This window comes from Ovis aries, chromosome 11 (genome assembly GCF_016772045.2).
Source record: "Ovis aries strain OAR_USU_Benz2616 breed Rambouillet chromosome 11, ARS-UI_Ramb_v3.0, whole genome shotgun sequence".
Lineage (NCBI taxonomy): Eukaryota > Metazoa > Chordata > Mammalia > Artiodactyla > Bovidae > Ovis > Ovis aries.
The window spans coordinates 28,680,841-28,701,558 of record NC_056064.1 but is presented as its reverse complement, the minus strand read 5'-3'; the positions used below and the strand labels follow the sequence as shown (position 1 = coordinate 28,701,558).

At 43.8% G+C, this 20,718-nt stretch overlaps 1 protein-coding gene across 4 annotated transcripts in view; it reads right to left on the bottom strand.

Moving 5' to 3' along the window:
- Positions 1–20,718, bottom strand: part of CFAP52 (cilia and flagella associated protein 52) — a 26,463-nt gene extending 5,745 nt beyond the window's left edge. For 2 of the 4 annotated variants that reach the window (XR_003590698.2, XM_004012696.5), the window contains exons 1-12: positions 20,585–20,718; positions 18,530–18,729; positions 18,005–18,141; positions 13,543–13,671; positions 12,626–12,725; positions 11,632–11,748; positions 9,496–9,596; positions 8,805–8,975; positions 5,589–5,737; positions 3,560–3,705; positions 756–907; positions 29–131 (exon numbers count right to left, since the gene is read on the bottom strand). Coding sequence is in view for 3 of the 4 variants with exons in the window: in XM_004012696.5 (XP_004012745.3) it covers positions 29–131; positions 756–907; positions 3,560–3,705; positions 5,589–5,737; positions 8,805–8,975; positions 9,496–9,596; positions 11,632–11,748; positions 12,626–12,725; positions 13,543–13,671; positions 18,005–18,141; positions 18,530–18,729; positions 20,585–20,666 (1,587 nt within the window). In the remaining variant the exon portion in view is untranslated. Of the gene's footprint in view, positions 1–28; positions 132–755; positions 908–3,559; positions 3,706–5,588; positions 5,738–8,804; positions 8,976–9,495; positions 9,597–11,631; positions 11,749–12,625; positions 12,726–13,510; positions 13,672–18,004; positions 18,142–18,529; positions 18,730–20,584 lie in introns of those variants that run through there. The other 2 variants (XM_027974895.2, XM_027974896.3) reach the window with 2 other exon arrangements.

Here is a 20,718-nt window from a genome sequence, read left to right as displayed (position 1 = left end):
CTTGAACCAGAAGGGTCCCAACCCTTACCTTTCTGTCTGTGCCACTGGTGATGATCTGGAACTCCTCTGGGTGGTAACAGACACATTGGAATAAGGTGTTAGCCAGGATCATCTGATTCCTCCTAAGACGCCTGAAAAACAGATCCGACAGCTGTGAAATCACTATTCCCTTCCTGAGAAATCTTATTTACCAGTAGAGCCTAGCCTGTGACATGGCCACTCAGGCATCTGGTCTATGGAAGAAGAATCGATATTTACACATTTCTTGGGGAGTTGCATCATTGTTATTTAGTCATTAAGTCATGTCAAACTCCTTGCAACCCCATGGACCACAGTCTGCCAGGCTCCTCTGTTCATGGGATTCTCCAGGCAAGAATACTAAAGTGGGTTGCCATTTCCTCCTCTGGGAGATCTTCCTGACCCAGGGATTGAACAAGTGTTTCCTTTCTGGAAGGCGGATCCTTTACCACTGAGCCAGGGAGTTGCATTAGTGTAAGTTAAACCATGTCTTGCTTTGTGTATCTAGAGAGCTACTTCCCTAACCATCCAGAAACTTCTAAGGTGCAGCTCTTCCTGGAAGCTCTGCCCTTTCCACCAGTACCTGTGAACCCTCAACAGTCATGGTGATGAATGGCTTCTGAGACGCATCCTTTTCTGTTGCCCAGAGTCATGTTTCTGCCCTTTGAGTTTTCTCTCGAGTTCAATAGCTGGGACTGTATTCTGCATCAATGGTCCTCCCCATCACTGGTACCTACACGAGGTCCCAGATGATGCAGGTGCCGTCCGTGCTGGCTGTGACGCACTCCTCATTGCTCTTCTTCACCCGGATGCAGGACACGGAGGACTTGTGCTCCTTCAGTGCCTCCTCCAGCTTCTGGATCTGGTGACCTATGTGCCACACCCTCACCTGGAAGCCACAAAGCACAGGCTCTCAGTTCCAACTTGGGACTTTCTGATGAAAAACAGATCCCAAGAGTGTTCTCACCTCCTGGGCCTGATTTGTTTTTCTAATTCCCTGTTCTCATCTTGGTTGAGTGGGGTGGGGATATCAAGTTGCAGGGCGGGAATATTCTTTCATGGAGCCAGGAAGACGCCTACCAGGAGCCTACATCCATTTTTACTTTTAGGGCTGAGAAATTTACCAGGCCCCCGCTGCTAAAACTAGTAGTGCAAGGGCTGCTGCTGAACCGAGTGAAATAATAATGTCTGCTCATTTCTGCTGAGCACTGCTATCAAATTTCTGGTGCCATCAGGGAATCTCTTGGGTACCCATGGCCATATTTAAACTTTCACATAAGCTGCTCAGTTTCAATCATTTAAAATCGGTGGTTCTCAACCCCATTGAAGTCAATACCCACTTTCAATAACAAATATTGTCTGATACCCCTCTGTCAACTTGAAATGAAATGCAGAGGTGATACAACTACCTACACACAAAATTTTACAACTGATGCCCTAACTGTAATAAAAAAAAAGGGTAAGTAAAAAGGAAAGTTATTTGGTTATAACAGTGGGTCCTGTAAAGGATAAACATGCTGTCACAGCTAGACCAGAAAACATTATCATGTAGTCAGATGCTCACAGTCAGATGCTTCCTACAATGAATGTGTTAGACTTAGGAAAAACAAGGAAAGCAGAAATCGTTTTGTGTAAGTGATACAAGACAATGAAAGAGCCCATAGTCTAGTCGAAAACTAAATGGAAATCTAGGGTCTTCACAACTCAAGTAATGGCCATTTACCAATGAAAATGGAAGTAAAATACTCAAGTGTATCTTAGCAACGATTGCATTCAGATCAGTACACACCTGCGGACCAGCAGCCTTGGCCTCCCATACCTAAAAAGACCTTAAAGACTATGTCTCTTGGAAGGAAAGGTCTTTAGTAGCCATGGGAAATGGGAGGAGGGACTGTGAAAAGATTGCTAACCAGGGTCAGGGGCAACCAATTTGTCATGTGTAAGTTCCTCCAGCAGCCCTCCTCAGCCACGCGGGTGCATGCGTGTGCTCAGTCATGTCTGACTCTGCCACCCCATGGACTACAGCCCACTGGGCTCCTCTGTCCGTGGGATTCTCCAGGCAAGAATACTAGAGTGGCTTGCCATTCCCTTCTCCAGGGGATCTTCCCAACCCAGGACTCGAACCCATGTCTCCTGCATTGGCAGGCGGATTCTTTACCACTGAGCCACCTGGGAAGCCTTCCTCAGCAAGGCAGATGCCCCCAAAGGCTCAGGGAGCAAGCAAGGATGCTGCGGGTGTTAGCAACAGCTAGGCTGCAGGAATGACGGAAGGGGATGGAGCCACAAGGGTCCAGAGAGGAGGGAGATGGCTCAGGGCTGGGCGGGTCTGTGGAGCATCTGCAGGGCCTTGTCCAGAAGAAGATATGCTCTGCCATGAAAGGCACACCAGTCTCTGAAGACATAGTGCAAAAGAAAGGGTGTAAAGTATCTGATTAATATAAGAATTGCTATCTTCACGTCACACTTTACTTTTACAGGACACTGAATCACGGAGAGGTTAAAGCACACAGCCCAGGTCACACAACTTGGAAGTGGTGGGAGTGAAATTTGAGAAAATTTGAGAAAATTGAATGTGACTCCAGAACTAAAACACTCAGACACTAACTAGTTTGGTCTGATCTCTGCCAGAGGCTATATGAAGATGCTGTCTCTTTCTTCTCCTTAGGTCATTCCTATGATAGCATGGAGAAAGGAAAGGAAAATGTAATGTTCTATGTTGAGAGAAGGAAGGCTTTGGGATGGAAAAAAAAAATACGGGGAGTAGGGGGAAGGGAGACACTGAGATGTATGAAAAGACATTTTAGGCTCCTTGAAATGATGCAAGAAAATGATTGAGTGTAATAATTTTTAGATGATGGTCAAAGTGTATGGGTAGATTAAAGAACTGAGTCCAAAAATGGCATTTCCTTTAAAAGACAAGATAAAGACAATTTAGAAATGGCAACCCACTCCAGTACTCTTGCCTGGAAAATCCCATGGACCGAGGAGCCTGGTAGGCTACAATCCATGGGGTCGCAAACAATCAGGCATGACTGAGCAACTTCACTATGGTTTTTGAAAGGGAAAAAAAGGTATTCCAAACCTCTGGCAAAACACCAACTTGGATCCCTAGCTCGATTCCATATAGAACACTTTCATGTCTGTATCCTAAATGTCCTTTCTGGGAACAAATATATTGATATGTGTATTTATACTATTAGAACTTTAATGTATGATGGACTTCAGAGTTTCATCAAAATCTTAATTTGGTCTTGCCTGACTCCCAGTACAGATGAAAAAAATCAAATTAGTGTCCTGTTATGGGGCAGTTGAAAGACTGAGGGCAACAGAGGATGAAATGGTTGGACAGAATCACCGATTCAATGGACATGAACTTGGGTAAACTCCAGGAGATGGTGAGGGACAGGAAAGCCTAGTGTGCTGCAGTCCATGGGGTCACAAAGAGTCAGACACAATTTGCTGACTGAACAACAGTAACAAACGGGGCATTTGCTCTGAATGTGCGGCTATTTTTAAAAGATTCAGCCGTGGAGAACAGTACCTCCCCTTCTCCTCCACCGCTGATGACCCTTTTACAGTCACTGGTGGTGGCGACGGCGGTCACGCCAATCCTGTGCGCATTGTTAATAACGTACATCAGTCGGCCTGTCTCCGGGGCGAAGGCTCGGATTCTACCATCATCCCACGCTGGCATGAAAGGGAAAGAGAAGGCAGGCAGGATGAGCATACTCTAAATCCTAAGAGAGAGACAGGATGTGAGGGGACAGTGGTGGTGATAGAGGGAAGAGGCCAGTCCCCCACCCACTGCCAGGAATCACAGCCCTCTTTTCCCTGATTCCCCAAACTGGCCATACCTCCCAAAGGAAATGAACGACTCGCCTTAGCTAACCCTGCCTCCTGGTGCACCCCACCCCAGGAGACAGAAGTTGGGGAGGCCAACCCCCACCTCTCCCATGAGCTGTAAAACCTGCACATTCAGCCAGATGGTTGATATTGCAACTGGGATGTCAACCAGGGATCAGCAGTCAGCTTCCAGAAGAGTTCTGTTTAAAAGCAAGTCAGCCCTGGGGACTTCCCTAGCCGTCTAGTGGTTAAGACTTTGCCTCCTAATGCAGGGGGTGCAGGTTCAATCCCTCATTGTGGAGCTAACATCAAGATCCCACATGCCTCCTGGCCAAAAACCAAAACGTAAAACAGAAGCAATATTGTAACAAATTCAATAAAGACTCTAAAAGTGGTCCACATCCCCCCAAAAAAAGAGTCTTAAAAAGGAAAAAAAACCTTTGAGTACTAGAAATGGCATAATCTTACAAATTAAAGAATTCCCTGGCTTCTGTGTTGAGAGCAGATCATGGAAGAAGGGTGATGGGTGAGGGTAGAAGCAACGAGTCCTGGTAGGAAGCTACTAGAATAATCTAGGAGAGAGATGGTGGTAGTGACTGAGATGACGGTGGAGATGATAAGATGCATGGAATCTTGGATATACTCTGAAGAGGGAGCCATTGGAGCAGGAGAAACAGGGTTTTGGTACAGACAAAAAGAGAAGTGATGATGATGCCAAGATTTTTGACCCTAGGATTTGTTAGCTCTAAGTGGAATGCAAGCCAAGAGCTCCTGGGGACCACTATGTGGAGAAAACATGCCCCAGGGTAGAAGCAGCACAAGGAGACCAAGCCAAGAAGAGAGGGCAGTGAGATGGTTCCTGATATCACAATTTTATATTATTATTATGATTGTTCTGGCTGCATCAAGGCACATGCAATCTTAGTTCCCTGACCAGGGATCGAACCGTTGCCTTCTGCAGTGGAAATATGTAGTCCTAACGGCTGGGCTTCCAGGGAATTCCCCTGATATTACCATTTTAATACCTGCCCCTAAACTCTGGGAGTTGGTGATGGACAGGGAGGCCTGGTGTGCTGCGATTCATGGGGTCGCAAAGAGTCGGACACAACTGAGTGACTGAACTGAACTGAACTGAAAGACTCACTTGACTTTTCATTGATGTGAACCAGTAATTCACTTTTGAGCGCTAGGGAAATTTATACATGGATTGAACATAGGCGATATTAAGAAATTATTATTTTATAGGAAAATATCTTCAGAGATGCATACTGAAGTCTTCAGAAATAGAATATCATGGTGTCTATAATTCATGTTAAAATATTTTGGCATGACATAATCAACTGAATTAAAAATAAATTCCCTTGGAGCTATAACTTAAAGTCAGGTTTTTAATCTCTTGAACAACAAAAAAGGGTTCTCACACAAGAACCCTGGACTCACTAAGGCCTCAAATCCACCCTGTGAGGTGAATCACTGAATTCTCCCGGCCAGAGAGAAAGCAACATGCTATATGAAGCAATGCGGGGTAAGAGAAATTGCTGTTCAGTAATTCCTAGCTCAGAAAGAATCCTAGCTGGAAGGGAGTTCCAAAGACAGGCTAGATGACAAGCAAGCGGACCGTGCGAGGCCATGGCAGTTCATCCTCACGCAGAGCCTGGTTGGAAAAGACTGGCAAGAACCAAAGCCACAGCCGGAAGCGGAAGTCAAACCTGGTACGCCAACCTTACCGGAAATGATGCTCTTGCCGTCCCGCATGAAATCGATGCCGTGGCAGGTCATGTTGGGCACGGTAATCCGCAGCAGCTCCCTGTTGGTCAGCGTGTGCCACACTCGGATGTCCTTCTTGGCGCAGGTGGCGAAGAGCTCGGCGGTGCCGCTGCAGAGAAGTCACCAGGAGAGTGAGCTATGCAGCTGCGCAAGACGCTCAGTGTTTCTCGGATGCAGGTTTGGCGTTAAAGTGGGCTTCTTGAGGATGTAGGGAAGGATGCTTTTTGAAAGTGTTAATTGCACAGTCGTGCCGACTCTTTGCAACCCCATGGACTGTAGCCCGCCAGACTAATCTGCCTATGGGATTATCCAGGCAAGAATACTGGAGTGGGTTGCCATTTCCTTCTCCAGGGGAATCTTCCCAATCCAGGGATTGAACCCGGGTCTCCCACATTGCAGGCAGATTCTTTACCATCTGAGCCACCAGGAAAGCCACCAGGATGCTTTTAGATGCCTATTGTCTCAGGCTTAATGGCCTTACAGATTCCTTGTGCAGAATGGCATTTGATGGGGAGTTCCTTGGTGGCCCAGTTATTAGGACTGGGAGCTTTCACTGCTGGGGGCCCAGGTTCGTCCCTGGCTGGGGAACTAAGATCCCACAAGGCGCACTGCTTGGCCAAAATTAGTAAATAAAATACCACATTTTGGAGCGGTGAAATCGTCACACAAACCTTCTCACAGATAACAATGATAAAACCCAGATAAAATGAACACAATAACAAGACCGCCAAATCCTGAAGACACTGAAAATATTTTAAAATAGACAGAAATCAAGAAGAGCTTCCTCTTGTGAAAGTGTAACTGGGGGACTTCCCTGGTGGTTCAGTGGCTAAGACTCCATACTCCCAACGCAGGGGGCCTGGGTAGATCCCACATGTCGCAACTAAAAAAAAAAAGAAAAACCCTGAATGCAGCAACAAAGATCAACTAAGACCTGGCACAGCCAAATAAACAAATAAATACCTTTTTTTTAAGTGCAACTAGAAAGGGTTAAGAATCATTACTGTGTGATTTTCTAACCAGAGGTGCCCCAAACTCCTTAGGTATGGTGACCGCAGAAAAAAAGTAGCAGAAAAACCACAGCCTCACTGACTAAAGGGTAAGGGGCTGGAAAAGCCATCTGGAATTTAAAGGGAAAACCCTGGCAGCAAGAGAATCATAAGAGGAAGACCTAAATTCTGATTATTAAAAACTGCCCCAATTCCTGTGTGCCAGTTGAATTCTACACGTGGGGGGTGCAGGAAACTTTGAGAGGAAAAAAGAAAAAACAAAAAACAGGAGGCAGAGACCAGAGAGGACACTACTTTTCTTTTTTAAATTCTATTTTTTTCTTTCTTTTTAAAAAATTTTAAGATTCTCTTTTTGAGGTCAGCACTATATGGATGAATCTGAGAGCTTTTTTAACTGACTACATTCACCAACTGTGCTTAGTTTGGGTGGCTGAAAGCTGAACCTTAGAAGCTTAAAGTGACTACTAGGATGTTTCTTTGAATTGAATTGAAGGTGCTCAGTCGTGTCTGACTCTTTGCGATCCTATGGACCGTAGCCTGCCAGGCTCCTCCGTCCCTGGGATTCTCCAGGCAGGACTACTGGAGTGGGTTGCCATTTCCTTCTCCAGGAGATCTTCCCAACCCAGGGATGGAACCTGGGTCTCCCGTATTGCAAGCAGATGCTTTACCATCTGAGCCACCAGGGAAGTCCCTAAAGGATGTTTCTTTAGGGGGATATGAAATATTCTAAAATTAGATTATGATAATGGTTGCAAACCTCTGTAAATATACTCCTAAGAAAGCCATTGAATTGTATAGGGGGTGAATTTTATGATATGTAAATTATATTTCAATAGAGCTGTTAAAAAAAGAGAAAGGGGTATGAAACCTGAATAGATTAAAGACTGCATAAGAAATTGAAAAGACATTTAAAAACTTACCCTTACAAAGACACCAGGACCAAATATTTTACAGATTGATTCTACCAAGCTCCTTAGAAAAAGAGAGGAAAAGTGACGCAGAAAGGAAATGACCAATTTTCAAATAAGAATTCGCCTGATGGGAGGCACCAGCCATTTTCACTATTAGAAACAGGAGGAACCTAATCACAAAGGCTCAGGAAACCAAAACTACATTTGGTGACCTCAAGGACCAAGTTTTCAAAGAGCCTTGCTACCTATACAACAATGATCTTGAGTCTTATAAATTCAAATGAATTACTGAAGAAGTTCAAAGCAAAAACTGTGACCAACTTTATGGGACAAATCTCACCAAAGACAAATAGATTTCATAAGCAAATAATGACAGACTCTGATGGCAGCTCTGTTTGACATTAAAACTGCTCATGGTTATGTGTTTCACTGTCTTGTGAGGGATTTACCAATATATATAGCAACTAGGTTCACTGCCATCAGGCAAGCCAAATCTGGAAGACACAAGGGGTGCAAACAAACGACTTGAAAGATGTTTAAAAAAAGGCATTACCAAGTTTTACTCTAGACAGCAGTGGAAACACAGAAAAGTTTTTCCAGTCTGTTCACCCTTTCCATGATGAATTTACTGGAAAAGCCAACATTCCAAAGAGGCCCAAATTTGAATTATAAAATGAATGTAGCTGCTTGGTAAAAGCCAAAGAAAATCTATTAACATAATTCACTACAATAGAAAAATTCATGGAGAAAAAAATAATAATTTATTATTGTTAGGTAGTTAGAATAGGAAAAAGGAGTCCAAAAGGGTGGTGGCTAAAAGACAAAGAAAGGGAAAAGCCCTTGAAAATGGAACAAAAGAAAATCCATGGATTGGAGTGAGAACTTCAGATGAAACAAACGCACCCCCTTCTTGGCTAGCGCAATTGCATAGGGCAGGCTCAGCAGGGAGGAGACAAATGATTAAATGGAGGAAGCCAAGAAGGATTGAGGCCTCTCCTTTGGGGTCGGCCCACCCTCACGACTTGAAGGTGTACTATCCTTTGCTTGCTGAATAAAACTCTGAGTTGTAACCAAGCTGTAACACTGGTCTGCTGTTTCAAATCTTTGCTGTGGTGAGACAGAACCGAGTAAATTACATTATGATTTATCATGATTGATTATGTTAGTAGGTGAAACATCTATTAATAAAATTAAATTTCCTTGCACATGGCATCAAATCTCTACATTCTTATCACTTTTATACTCTTCTACTTACAATGGGAAGACAATGTCCTCAACAGATTCAAAGTGACAAGACGTGATGAGAGTCTCTTTGAAATTAGTGAAATTGACACGGTAAATGTGTGATTCTTCTGTTCCTACAAAGAACTGGTGTCCTTCCCCTCGAAGTGTGATAGAGGTGATTCCACCTTGTAACTGGATTTTCCTTTAAGGAGAAGCAAAAGATAAAGAAGATTTACTCAATTGATGAGCATTTATTAACTGTCTGAAGCATTATAGAGGATATATATCAGGCATAAGAACCTGAGTCCTGCCTTCAAGGAGATCACACAGTTGGAAAGGCAGGAGTTGGAATATCAAGTGCCCATGGTCAGCAAAGGGGGAGGCCCATGTGGTTTATGATAATCAAGGAAGTTTACAGTGAGATGTCCCTCTAAATGGGCGGTGGAACACAAGTAGGATTCAGATACAGGGAACATTCCAGGCAAATAAATGGGTACAAATGACCATGGCCAGTAAACACTTCATTCACTCCATGTCTAACAGGTGGAATCTTTTCACTGGCAAAAACCACCATCTACTGTGTTTCCAGCTGCTCATTTTAACAGCAAGATGAGATTGGTTTTAAACCAAATATCACTTTGTCCACATCATTTAGTTGCCGACTTTAAGCAAATCTCTCTCTAGAGGGTCTCTCCTCATCCAAACCCTGTAAGGTAACTTACTTGATGGGTTTGTAGCTGGGGCTTTTACAGAAGACCAGCAATCCATCTCCAGAGCCCACCAACAAACCCCCCATCTTCAGGCAACTGATAGCTGACACTCCCTAGGGGGAGAAAGAAAATTAAGGGAAAAAAGCTAAATGGTTTCATCATTAGGAATCTATGCATCTCTATTTTTGCTTTGCAAATAAGATTAGCTGTCCCATTTTTCTAGATTCCACATATATATATTAATACACAATTTTTGTTTTTCTGACTTAACTTTCCTCTGTATGACACATATATACTATTGATACTATGTATAAAATAGATAACTAATGAGAACCTCCAGTACAGAGCTCAGGGAACTCAGTGTTCTGTGCTGACCCAAGTGGGAAGGAAATCCAAAAGAGAGGGGATATATGTATATGTACATGCATGCTCAGTTGTGTCTGACTCTTTGTGGCCCCCTAGACTACAACCTGCCAGATTCCTCTGTCCATGGAGTTTTCCAGGCAAGGAATACTGGAGTGGGTTGCCATTTCCTCTCCAGAGGAATCTTCCTCATCCACTGATTGAACCCATCTCTCCTACTTGGCAGGCAGATTTTTTACCACTGAGCAACCAGGGAAGCCCCCTTGCTCTATATATTGTAAGTTAATTATATTGGTTTGTCCATGAAGTTCATTTGGGGTTTCTTGTGAGATGTATGGAAAACCCAATGAACTTTTTGGCCAACTGAATACTTCAATAAAAAACAAAAATCTAAATTAAAAAAAAAGTTGGCTCTATGGTTAGAAAGATAAAGAATTACTTGATATTCAAACCAACTGTCTTGATATTCAAACAAATATCTCCAATCCCCTTGCCCTAAAAGAATTACATCTTTCCACTTGTGTAACAGGCATCTTGGAAACATTGCTTTATGTTATGTAATTTACCTTTACACCTGAATTAAGCACTAAAGCATCCATGGGAGAAACTTAAGTGCCACAGGTTTGAAGAACACTGAGACAGTCAGCATCTTTTCTGGAGAGGCACTGACATTCCAAGTACTCAGCAAAAATATCCAGGTCAGAATTTTCACCAAGTGTTTCATGGAGCCCTTCAGAGGAGTCAGAATTGGCAGGACTCTCAACCTTGCCCTCCTTCAGCCTGATCTGATTTGGTTTCATCTGTTGAATATATTGGAATCCCTCTCCTAAAAATCATTTGAAAAGCACTGATTTGGCCTGTGCCTATGATTAGACTCTGCATATTGCTAGACTCTTCTCATTGCTAGACTCTTCTCTACCTATACTGTGGCTTTCTCCCGTTCTTACCCATCTCCTTAAAAGCTTGAATAACTAGTGGTTATATGACTAAGAAAACTCTAACACCTTCCCAGGAACACGGTGCAATATTTCAAAGCTTCTTGGGACCATCAGCTAAGTGGAAAATTATCTAAGCTTGAACCATCTGTTCCATTATCAGACATGAGATAGACAGGTGCAGAACCTGAAAGAAGCTTTCAAATCCAAAGTTTAGTAGAAACAGCCCTTGTAACTTTCTGGGGGCACTGGAAATAACAGCACTTATTCTGTCCAATTACCCTTTGATTGTAGGCTTTTTATTTTGGTTTAGAGATCAAAGTCTCTTATTTTAACCTGAATTGTTAGGAATTCTGCAAATATAAACAATGAACAATTTCTACAATTTCTACATTTTAAGTCTTGCTCATGACTTAAAATGTCAGCTGAGGCTAAAGTTTAAGATCTAGTTATTAGATTAGAAAGACATGACAGATAGTCTTGTAAATCAAAGAGCACATGTCACTTACACATGGCAACTGGACTGCCCAAATGCTGGAATGGATGTGATTACAAATCACAAAGCCACAGGCCTTAAGCTTTGAAGATGCAAAAACAAACAAACAAACAAAAAAAACCCAGTGTGATTCTGACCCCTAATTGAGGACATCTGGGATATCCTGAATATACACCAGTGATGAGGGTTTGAGTGAACTAGTCAATGAACACTGCAAATTGCAGTGTGGCCTTGGGTGCATCATAGACGTGTTGTTTCTCCCCACAAACCCTTGATGGAAGTCTGTGCTAACAGTGGCAGGAAGAAATCACTAGAAAACAGCAGGGCAAGCAGACTTTGATGGTCTCTACTCACCAGACTGAACTTGTCCTTGGCAGGCCCTGTGTCTGCCAGCAGCTTTGTCCTGGGGTTCATTTTTAAAATATCTCCAGTGGTGGTGCCAAGGTAGAAAAAGCTATCATCATCGGCCATCTGGGGATGAGAGAGACAAGGAAACCTGAAGACCTGGTTTGCCCAGTGATGCCCAGGAGCCCCTGATCAGGGAGGGGATGAGCTTTCTCTGAACCCTATGAAGACCTCCAAAAGTCCTCAAGGTGACTTCTGTCTCCTCAGACTCGAAGATGGGTAATAACACCTTCAAGGGGAATAGAATCAGGGCCAAATTCAGAACTGAATTCAGTATGAAACATCAGACTCCAATCAGCCGTGAATTTCACTGAAATGGACTTATGTCTGCTATTAGCATGCACTCCCTGAGGCATCTCCGAAGGGCTCCTAGGGTGAAGGTGTGCTTCTCGAGAGAGAATATGTATTTGCTTTATTTCCTGTTTCCCAAAGTCTACATTCATAAAACGAGTGGAGAATGGGGTTATATACATGAATATCTGAATCCACATTAAAGACACATGAATAATCCCTCTTTGTGGAGGAGACTGCATTTCAACAAGGAGTTTCATTGTTAGAAACTTTATTTCTTGTGCAGAAATAACATGAATGGCAACAGGAGGTGCTGTGGGCCTTGAGCACCTCCTGGCTACCCTGCTTCCCACCAGGTGAGGCAGATTCCTGGGGTCTAATGGCAGTTCAGGTCCACGGAAACAGATTCCCCCAGAGCTGTGTCTAGGCAGCCTGTCCAGCTTCCCACAGGAACTCCTAAAGTGAGACTGCCTCACCTGTGCCTCCCCTGGCAGTGCCCTCCATGTCCAGGGCTCCCCTCCCCACCCCCAGCCCAAAGAACATGTCCCTACACACAAGCACACATACACACACCCACATACCCCTGTCTTGCTCAGTACTGTTAACAAGGACTTGTACTAATATTTACATAAAACAACAGAGTAATTCTTACTGAGATGCTCATGACTATTCTTTTCATCTGTCCTGTTTGGCACTCGGTTGGCCAGATCTTTCTGTTTGGGAGATCCAGTTCCCATACTCGAATTGTCCCACTAGAGAAAAGAAATAATCAACTGGAGACCCACTTAATAAATGCTTCATCTCTTTTCTGTTTTCTGCAGTCTTTTGAAGGAGAAGCTGAAAGGAAGAGAACTAGGTATTTTTGAAGATTTGTTATGGTCTGGTGATCTCCCCAAGATACACTTGTCATTTGGATGCTGAAGTACTAGCATCTGCAGGCTTTCTCCCTTGGTTTGGTATAATGAATACCGGAAGTTGGAATTGTCACCGAGAATCTAGCATAGATGGGTACCAAACCAGAAATCTTATTGAAGAGCGATAACTTTTTCTTCCTGGGTTAGGAAGATCCCCTGGAGAAGGAAATGGCAACCCACTCCAGTATCCTTGCGTGGGAAATCTCATGGACAGAGGAGCCTGGTGGGATACAGTCCACGGTATTGCAGAGTCGGACATGACTAAGTTACTGAGTGTGCACACATGCCCTGAGTGTGAGCACAGATTGTGGACACTGTGTTATCTGTAACAGACAGATCAGAGGCAGGAATGGATTTAGCCGATCAGCAGAACTTTTTCAGTAGGAAGCACAGAATGATCAAATAACTGTATTTAAAAGGACTTCCAGCCAAAATAATTTTTACGTGCGTGCTAACTCCCTCCTCCATTGGCAGGTAGGTTCTCTACCGATAGCATCAGCTGGGATTTTTAGTGACTCCCAAATTATGAAAATTAGGATGAAATCTCTTTTTTCAGGATGAAAACCACGTTCCCCCTAATTGGAATGACCGTGTTTTCTTTGTAAGCAAATAGGGTGATTTACATGTTCTGGAAACCTTGACAGCAGACACATACTTTCCGGCAGTGACAAACATCTCGTCGCGGCACCTGGAGAAGATGACTGTGGTGGCGTTCCCGACATTGAGGCCGGCTGCGGGGCTGCCACAGATGGCCTCTCTCTGGGCTATGCTCCAGACCACCACACTGCTCGGACGAAAGGACAAAGAGAATCAGGGGGAAACGGGCTTTCAAAATAAGAAATGGCTCTTTTAGCCGTTCTAGAAGGAAAGAAATACAAGAGGTTACTCACAAAGGAATGAAAGAATTATATTGACCATCCCCCTCAACCCCCAGACATCTAAGTCTCTTGCTAAAATAAAGAGATTTTTGAGATAGGCAGGGCATAAAAGTTTACCACTCATTTATCGCTTGTAAAAAATTTCCTTGGGGAAATACTCCAGCAAAAAAAAAAAAAAAAAAAGTTAATTAGAAGCAATAAAAGAGAAGGACATAGGCATGTTTTCAAACTTGACCATGCCATGTAGCTGATTCAGCTGGAGGACTTGCCAAAGCAGGAAGCTAGGACCTGCCCCCAGATGTTCTGATTCAGTAGCTCTGGGCTGGAGTCTGAGAATCTGCTTTGCTAAAAAGTCTGGTCATGCTTTGGTCTGGGGACCATACTTAGAGCAGTTCTGTTGTAGCTTAGGGCTTCCCAGGTGGCTCAGTGGTAAAGAGCAGCAAATGCAGGAAACACAGAAGATGTAGGTTTGATACCTGAGTCAGGAAGATTCCCTGGAGTAGGAAGTGGCAACCCACTCCAGTATTCTTGTCTGGGAAATCCATGGACAGAGGAGCCTGGCGGGCCCCAGTCCTTGGGGCCGCAAAAGAGTTGGACACAACTGAGCACACACTCAAACATGTTGTAGCTTACCTTTGCGTCTTTCTGGGTGTAATCATACAATTCAGTCCTAAATTGATAGTGCTTGGTTAATGATATCAAAAATGCAGGGGAGGGGGTATTACGTTAAACACTGGAATCATTGCAGAGATGTGGACGGACCTAAAGATTGTCATATGGAGTGAAGTGAGTCAGAAAGAGAAAAACAAATACTGTATAATATTGCTTATATGTGGAATCTAGAAAAACGGTAGAGACTAACTAATTTGCTAAGCAAAGCAGAAATAGAATTGCAGATGTAGAGAATGAACTTCCGGTTACAAGCAGAGGTGGGATGGATTGGGAAATTGACATTGACATATATACACTGTTGTTCAGTCTCTCAGTCGTGTCCGATTCTTTGCAACCCCATGGGCTGTAGCTGGCCAGGCTCCTCTCTCCTCCACTATCTCCCAGAGTTTTCTCAGATTCATGTCCATTGAGTCAGTCATGCTACCTAACCATCTCATCCTCTGCTGCTCCCTTCTACTTTTGCCTTCAGTCTTTCCCAGCATCAGTCTTTCCACATACACTGTGCTGTGCTAGCCCGCCAGGCCTTTCTGTCCATGGGGATTCTCCAGGCAAGAACACTGGAGTGGGTTGCCATGCCCTCCTCCAGGGGATCCCACACTGCAGGCAGATTCTTTACTATCTGTGTCACCAGGGAAGCCCATGAATACTGAAGTGGGTAGCCTATCCTTCTCCAGGGGATCTTCCCGACCCAGGAATCAAACCGGGGCATATATACACTGCTGCTAAGTCGCTTCAGTCATGTCCGACTCTGTGCGACCCCATAGATGGCAACCCACCAGGCTCCCCTGTCCCTGGGATTCTCCAGGCAAGAACACTGGAGTGGGTTGCCATTTCCTTCTCCAATGCGTGAAAGTGAAAAGTGAAAGTGAAGTCGCTCAGTTGTGTCTGACTCTCTGCGACCCCATGGACTGCAGCCTACCAGGCTCCTCCGTCCATGGGATTTTTCCAGGCAAGAGTACTGGAGTGGGGTGCCATCGCCTTCTCCGATATATACACTACTATGCAGAGTACATCGTGAGAAACGCTGGGCTGGAAGAAGCACAAGCTGGAATCTAGACTGCCAGGAGAAATAGCAATAACCTCAGATATGCAGATGACACCACCCTCCTGGCAGAAAGTGAAGAGGAACTAAAAAGTCTCTTGATGAAAGTGAAAGTGGAGAGTGCGTGGAAAGTGGAGAAAGCTCAACATTCAGAAAACGAAGATCATGGCATCCAGTCCCATCACTTCATGGCAAATAGATGGGGAAACAGTGGAAACAGTGTCAGACTTTATTTTGGGGGGGCTCCAAAATCACTGCAGATGGTGACTGCAGCCATGAAATTAAAAGATGCTTACTCCTTGGAAGAAAAGTTATGACCAACCTAGATAGCACATTGAAAAGCAGAGACATTACTTTGCCAACAAAGGTCTGTCTAGTCAAGGCTGTGGTTTTTCCCATGGCCATGTATGGATGTGAGAGTTGGACTGTGAAGAAAGCTGAGCGCTGAAGAATTGATGCTTCTGAACTGTGGTGTTGGAGAAGACTCCTGAGAGTCCCTTGGACTGCAAGGAGATCCAACCAGTCCATTTTAAAGGAGATCAGCCCTGAGATTTCTTTGGAAGGAATGATGCTGAAGCTGAAACTCCAGTACTTTGGCCACCTCATGTGAAGAGTTGACTCATTGGAAAAGACTCTGATGCTGGGAGGGATTGGGGGCAGGAGGAGAAGGGGACGACAGAGGATGAGATGGCTGGATGGCATCATTGACTCGATGGACGCGAGTCTGAGTGAACTCCAGGAGTTGGTGATGGACAGGGAGGCCTGGCGTGCTGCGATTCATGGGGTCGCAAAGAGTTGGACACGACTGAGTGACTGAACTGAACTGAACTGATGTATAAAATAGATAACTAACGAGAACCTACTGTATCGCACAGGGACCTCTACTCAATGATCTTGTGGTGACTTAAATGGGAAGGAAATCCAAAAAAGAATGGTTATGTGGCTCCATTTAACTGACTCACTTTGCTACACAGAAGGAACTAACACAACAGGAATGGGGAGTGACTGCTAGTGGGCACTGGTTTCTTTTTGAGGTTGAAAATGGTCTAAAATTGATTGTGGGAAAGGTTGCGCAACACGACATGTAAACAATGTCCTTGGGGAAGTATTCTGGCAAAAATGATTCCTTAGATGTCAATGTGTGCCCAAGATTGAGAACAACTACCATAATTTAAGAATAGTAATAGACTGCTGGATGCATTTCTGTTGAGGAAAAAAACAGTCAAATGGGGATGGGCCATGGACATGTGACTACCTCGCTATATACTGAGAACTATCAATATATAACTACACATGAACATGAATTTCCATTATAATTAAGCTTTGCAGCTCAAACAAGAAAATATCTGTAAAAGTGCACCAAAGTATTAAGTCCTACGCAAACCTCGGGTATTCCTTTAGCACTTACTCAGGAATATGCACTGCATTGATTGTTCTTCCTAATATAATGCTTTGAAATACTTTTCCCCCAATATCATTTGTATGTATTCTCTCCCTACTAACCTTGACTGTGAGATCCTTGAGGGCAAAGATCCCGGCTTAGTGAGGGAAGTTAAAAATGCCACCTCTGAAGTCTCACTTCAGGGTTTGTCCCCCAGCTCTGCTACTTAGCAGCTGGTGACTCAAGTTCCTCATTTGTCATATAGCCTCAAGAGCTCCACCTCGTGGAGGTGCCATGAGGCTTAAATGAGATAATGCAGTTAAGATGCTTGGCACACATATGACCTGTAGTAAGCGCTCAAAAAAAAAAAAAAAAAAACAAAACCAGCTATGGTTGATGATGATGACAAGGATGATGTCATCTTTTCCAGCAACGATTCTTGATTTAGCTGCAAATTAGGATCACATGGGAAGTCTTTAGAACTCCTAAAACTGAGGCCAATTAATCAAAGTCTCTGAAGGTGGAGCCAACCACCAGTAATTTTCTAAATCTTCCAGGTGATTTCAGTGCACTTCCAGGCTTGAGAATCAGCATCCTATGGTATTTTCCTCACAGGCTTTTAAATTTTTTTCTTTTGATTCTTAACATTTCAGAATATTTAATTTTCACTATTTTTCTTTGCAGTCTTTTCATACAGATGAAGTTTCATGTAAGCAGAATTCTTTATTCTGTGCTTTTTCTTACTATAGGGCATATAAATTTCCCAACTAATTGAGGGACTCTCTATAAGCACTTTAAGTCTTTAAAAATTTATAAATATTTTAAGTTATCAATGGCCACTAAAAGTTAACGTGGTTTTTTTTTTATAACATTTTCCCCATTTTTTGTTTGGTTCTACATGTATATGCAGGTACTTTACTTTCATAGTTACATTATTTTCTTCGTTGTTTCTGTCTTTTCAGCTTAATTCGATCTCTTTCACCAAAAATTTATAATTCCCCCAATTCATATGAGCTTCATAAGCTTTTCACATCACACACGCTCAAATACAGATAGGCAAACAGAGAATGTTAGGAAGGGGACAGTTGTTAACATGTCTAGAAATATGCCTACAGAAAAGAAGTAAGTGTGCTTAGTTCATTACCTTCCATCGTCTGGGCCTCCTAGTGATACCAAGTACATATCATTTGGTGAAAAGGCCAGAGCTTCAATTTTGCCCTTGTGAAGTGACAGCCGAGCCATCAGCTCCCTTTTCTTATAATCCCACAGAATGATATCTGCCTGGGGGCAAGAATGCACTGTCAGACCATATTCAGGCTTTGGAAGGACCAGAGGAGAGAGCTACCTCTCTGTGTGAAAAAATAATCATTCATCACTTTTCTAGGAATTAGAGCACGTCTTCTGAACACGACAGCCACAAAACAGAAACAGGTGTTCGCAGGGACTTTTGTTTCTAGGTATGAGCAGTCACAAACTGCTGCACTGGGTATAAAACCACCAGGTTCCTTTACTTTCAGCCTCACAGAGCGAAAATGAATTCCAAGAGAGGTCAAGGGAAGAGGAGGCAGGGTGTAAACAGGACAGCGCAGAGCTACTATGAAATGAGGCAGCTTTTCTTGGGAGGCACTTCTGAATCAATACACAGTGGATGGTGTTTTGGTGTATTCACCTTAAAGCCCATGAATGTGACTTGTCCGGATGCAATGTAAAGTCCGCTCTTGGAGATGGCCACACAGGAGACGTTGTTGCCATGACCGTGTAGGAAGTTCTGTTCCTGAGTATTTATTGCCTGGATGAGGATGGTGCAACCCAGAGGGTAGACCAGATGCTCCTGGTCAGGATGGCATTTTAGACCAGTGGGGACATGTCCTAAAAGAGAGGTTGAAAATAATAAAAGTCAAGGGCAGAAGTGGCTAAGTGTTTTTCTTTAGACTGAGTATAAGGCTTTTAAAATAAGCCTTAGTTCAACTAAAATAAGTGTGTGTGTTTGGGGGTTGGGCAGTATTAGGTAATTTTACTTTACTGACAAGGTTGGCATAGAGTATATTCACTGCTAAGGAAAGATTTTCAGGGCATCCTAGGTGGAAAGAAGTCTGGTTATAAGGGAATATATACAGCATGAGTCCACTTTTATTAAAAAGTTATGTCAATGTACATTTGAAAGGAACATACCAAAAGTTTAACAGAGATGTCTTTGGGACAAGTAATAATGGTTGATTTTTCCTTGGGTTTCACTGTATTTTTCCACTTTTCTACGCTCTTGTTCCTAAGTATGACTATGGATTTACCCCCTGAATTACTCTATATTTTCAGTGCATAGCATACTATTTGTGTGTGTGTGTGTGTGTGTGTGTGTGTGCGCGCGCGCGTGTGCTCAGTTGTGTCTGACTCTGCGACCTCATGGACTGTAGGCCTGCCAGGCTTCTCTATCAGTGGGATTATCCAGGCAAGAATACTGGAGTGGGTTGCAATTTCCTCTTCCAGGGGATCTTCCTGACCCAGGATGGGACCCACATCTCGTGTCTCCTGCATTGACAGGCGTGTTCTTTACCACTGAGCCACCTGGGAAGCCCACCGTACTACTTGGCATTCAGTAATTTTACATAAATGCATATTTGACTATATGAAAGAATATAAATTGTCACAAAACCAAGAAGGCAAAACCAATTCAATTTTATTGAATTTTAAAAGGCCAAGATAATTGGAGACACTGAGATATAACTGACAATACTCTCTGAGCGCTACAAAACAGTACTGAACAGTACTCAATTCAGTAGCAGGGCTCTCTACTGGTCACCAGTGTGATCCTTTGCCCTTATAGCAGGTCACTCACTTCCTTTACCGATTATCTGGTGACCAGCTCTAAAGATGGCCAGTACTAGGGTGTACTAAGTGCTCGATTTCTATCAGAGACCGTTAACATAAAACGAAGAGAAGACTCAAGAGCCAAGTCCTAGAATGTGCTAAAGCTTTAGGTATTGATTGTTCTGTGTCTACATTACTACAATTTTAAAGCTTTCAGGCATCACAATGCACTTTCTTTAAAAGCTGGCTTTTTCTAAAATGCAATCCATTGCTTGTTTTCATCCTTCTCAAAACCCAAACAGCATTTCCCCTCTTCATGTTCCAGATAGGAGGTGGTCATAAGTCAGAACCAGGCCCCTCTGACCAAAGCACCTCTCCGGTCCATCCCCCCCTGGTGTCCATCATGGTCTGAAATCCTCACCTTCCTTCTGGTTAGAAGACAAATCATCCCCTAAAGCGGTTGCTCAAAACACAAATTCCCCACTCCCTCCAGCCCCTTCTTATTAGTGTATCAGCTGGGATTTTAGAGGTTACTTGTTCCCAGGGACCTACACGTATTCTGTAACCCAATACTGAGGCGCAGGCAGTTTTGCTGGCTGTGTGGGGCTTAGAGCCAGGGGAGAGCTGGCCAGTGCGAGAACGGTTTCAGATAGCATTTTTTTTATCCTTATGGCCTAGTGAGGGGGCATTTGGTTCCTTTCAGACGTTTGCAAAACCCATCCCATTCTTTAAGGCCTGGAGCGAGGACATGATTCTAAGATCTTTGGGGAGGAGAGGCTGTCTGGGTCCCCAGTGCTTGACTCATGCCAGCGTCCCAAGCTGCCTTCCAGGTGCCACCTGGTGTCTCACTCTCCCTGGTTGCACCACACTGTCCTTGGGGTCCCTAAACCACCCAGCCCAGACACGCTCGAGGTCTCACCATTGAATCCGATCACGGCCTCAAGCTCCAGCTCTACTGCCTCAGCCACCTCATCCTTGGGCGAAGTTTGGGTCTCCATCATCTGGAGACTCCGCTCACTTTCCTCTCAGCCTACAGAAGGTGCAGCGTCTTCT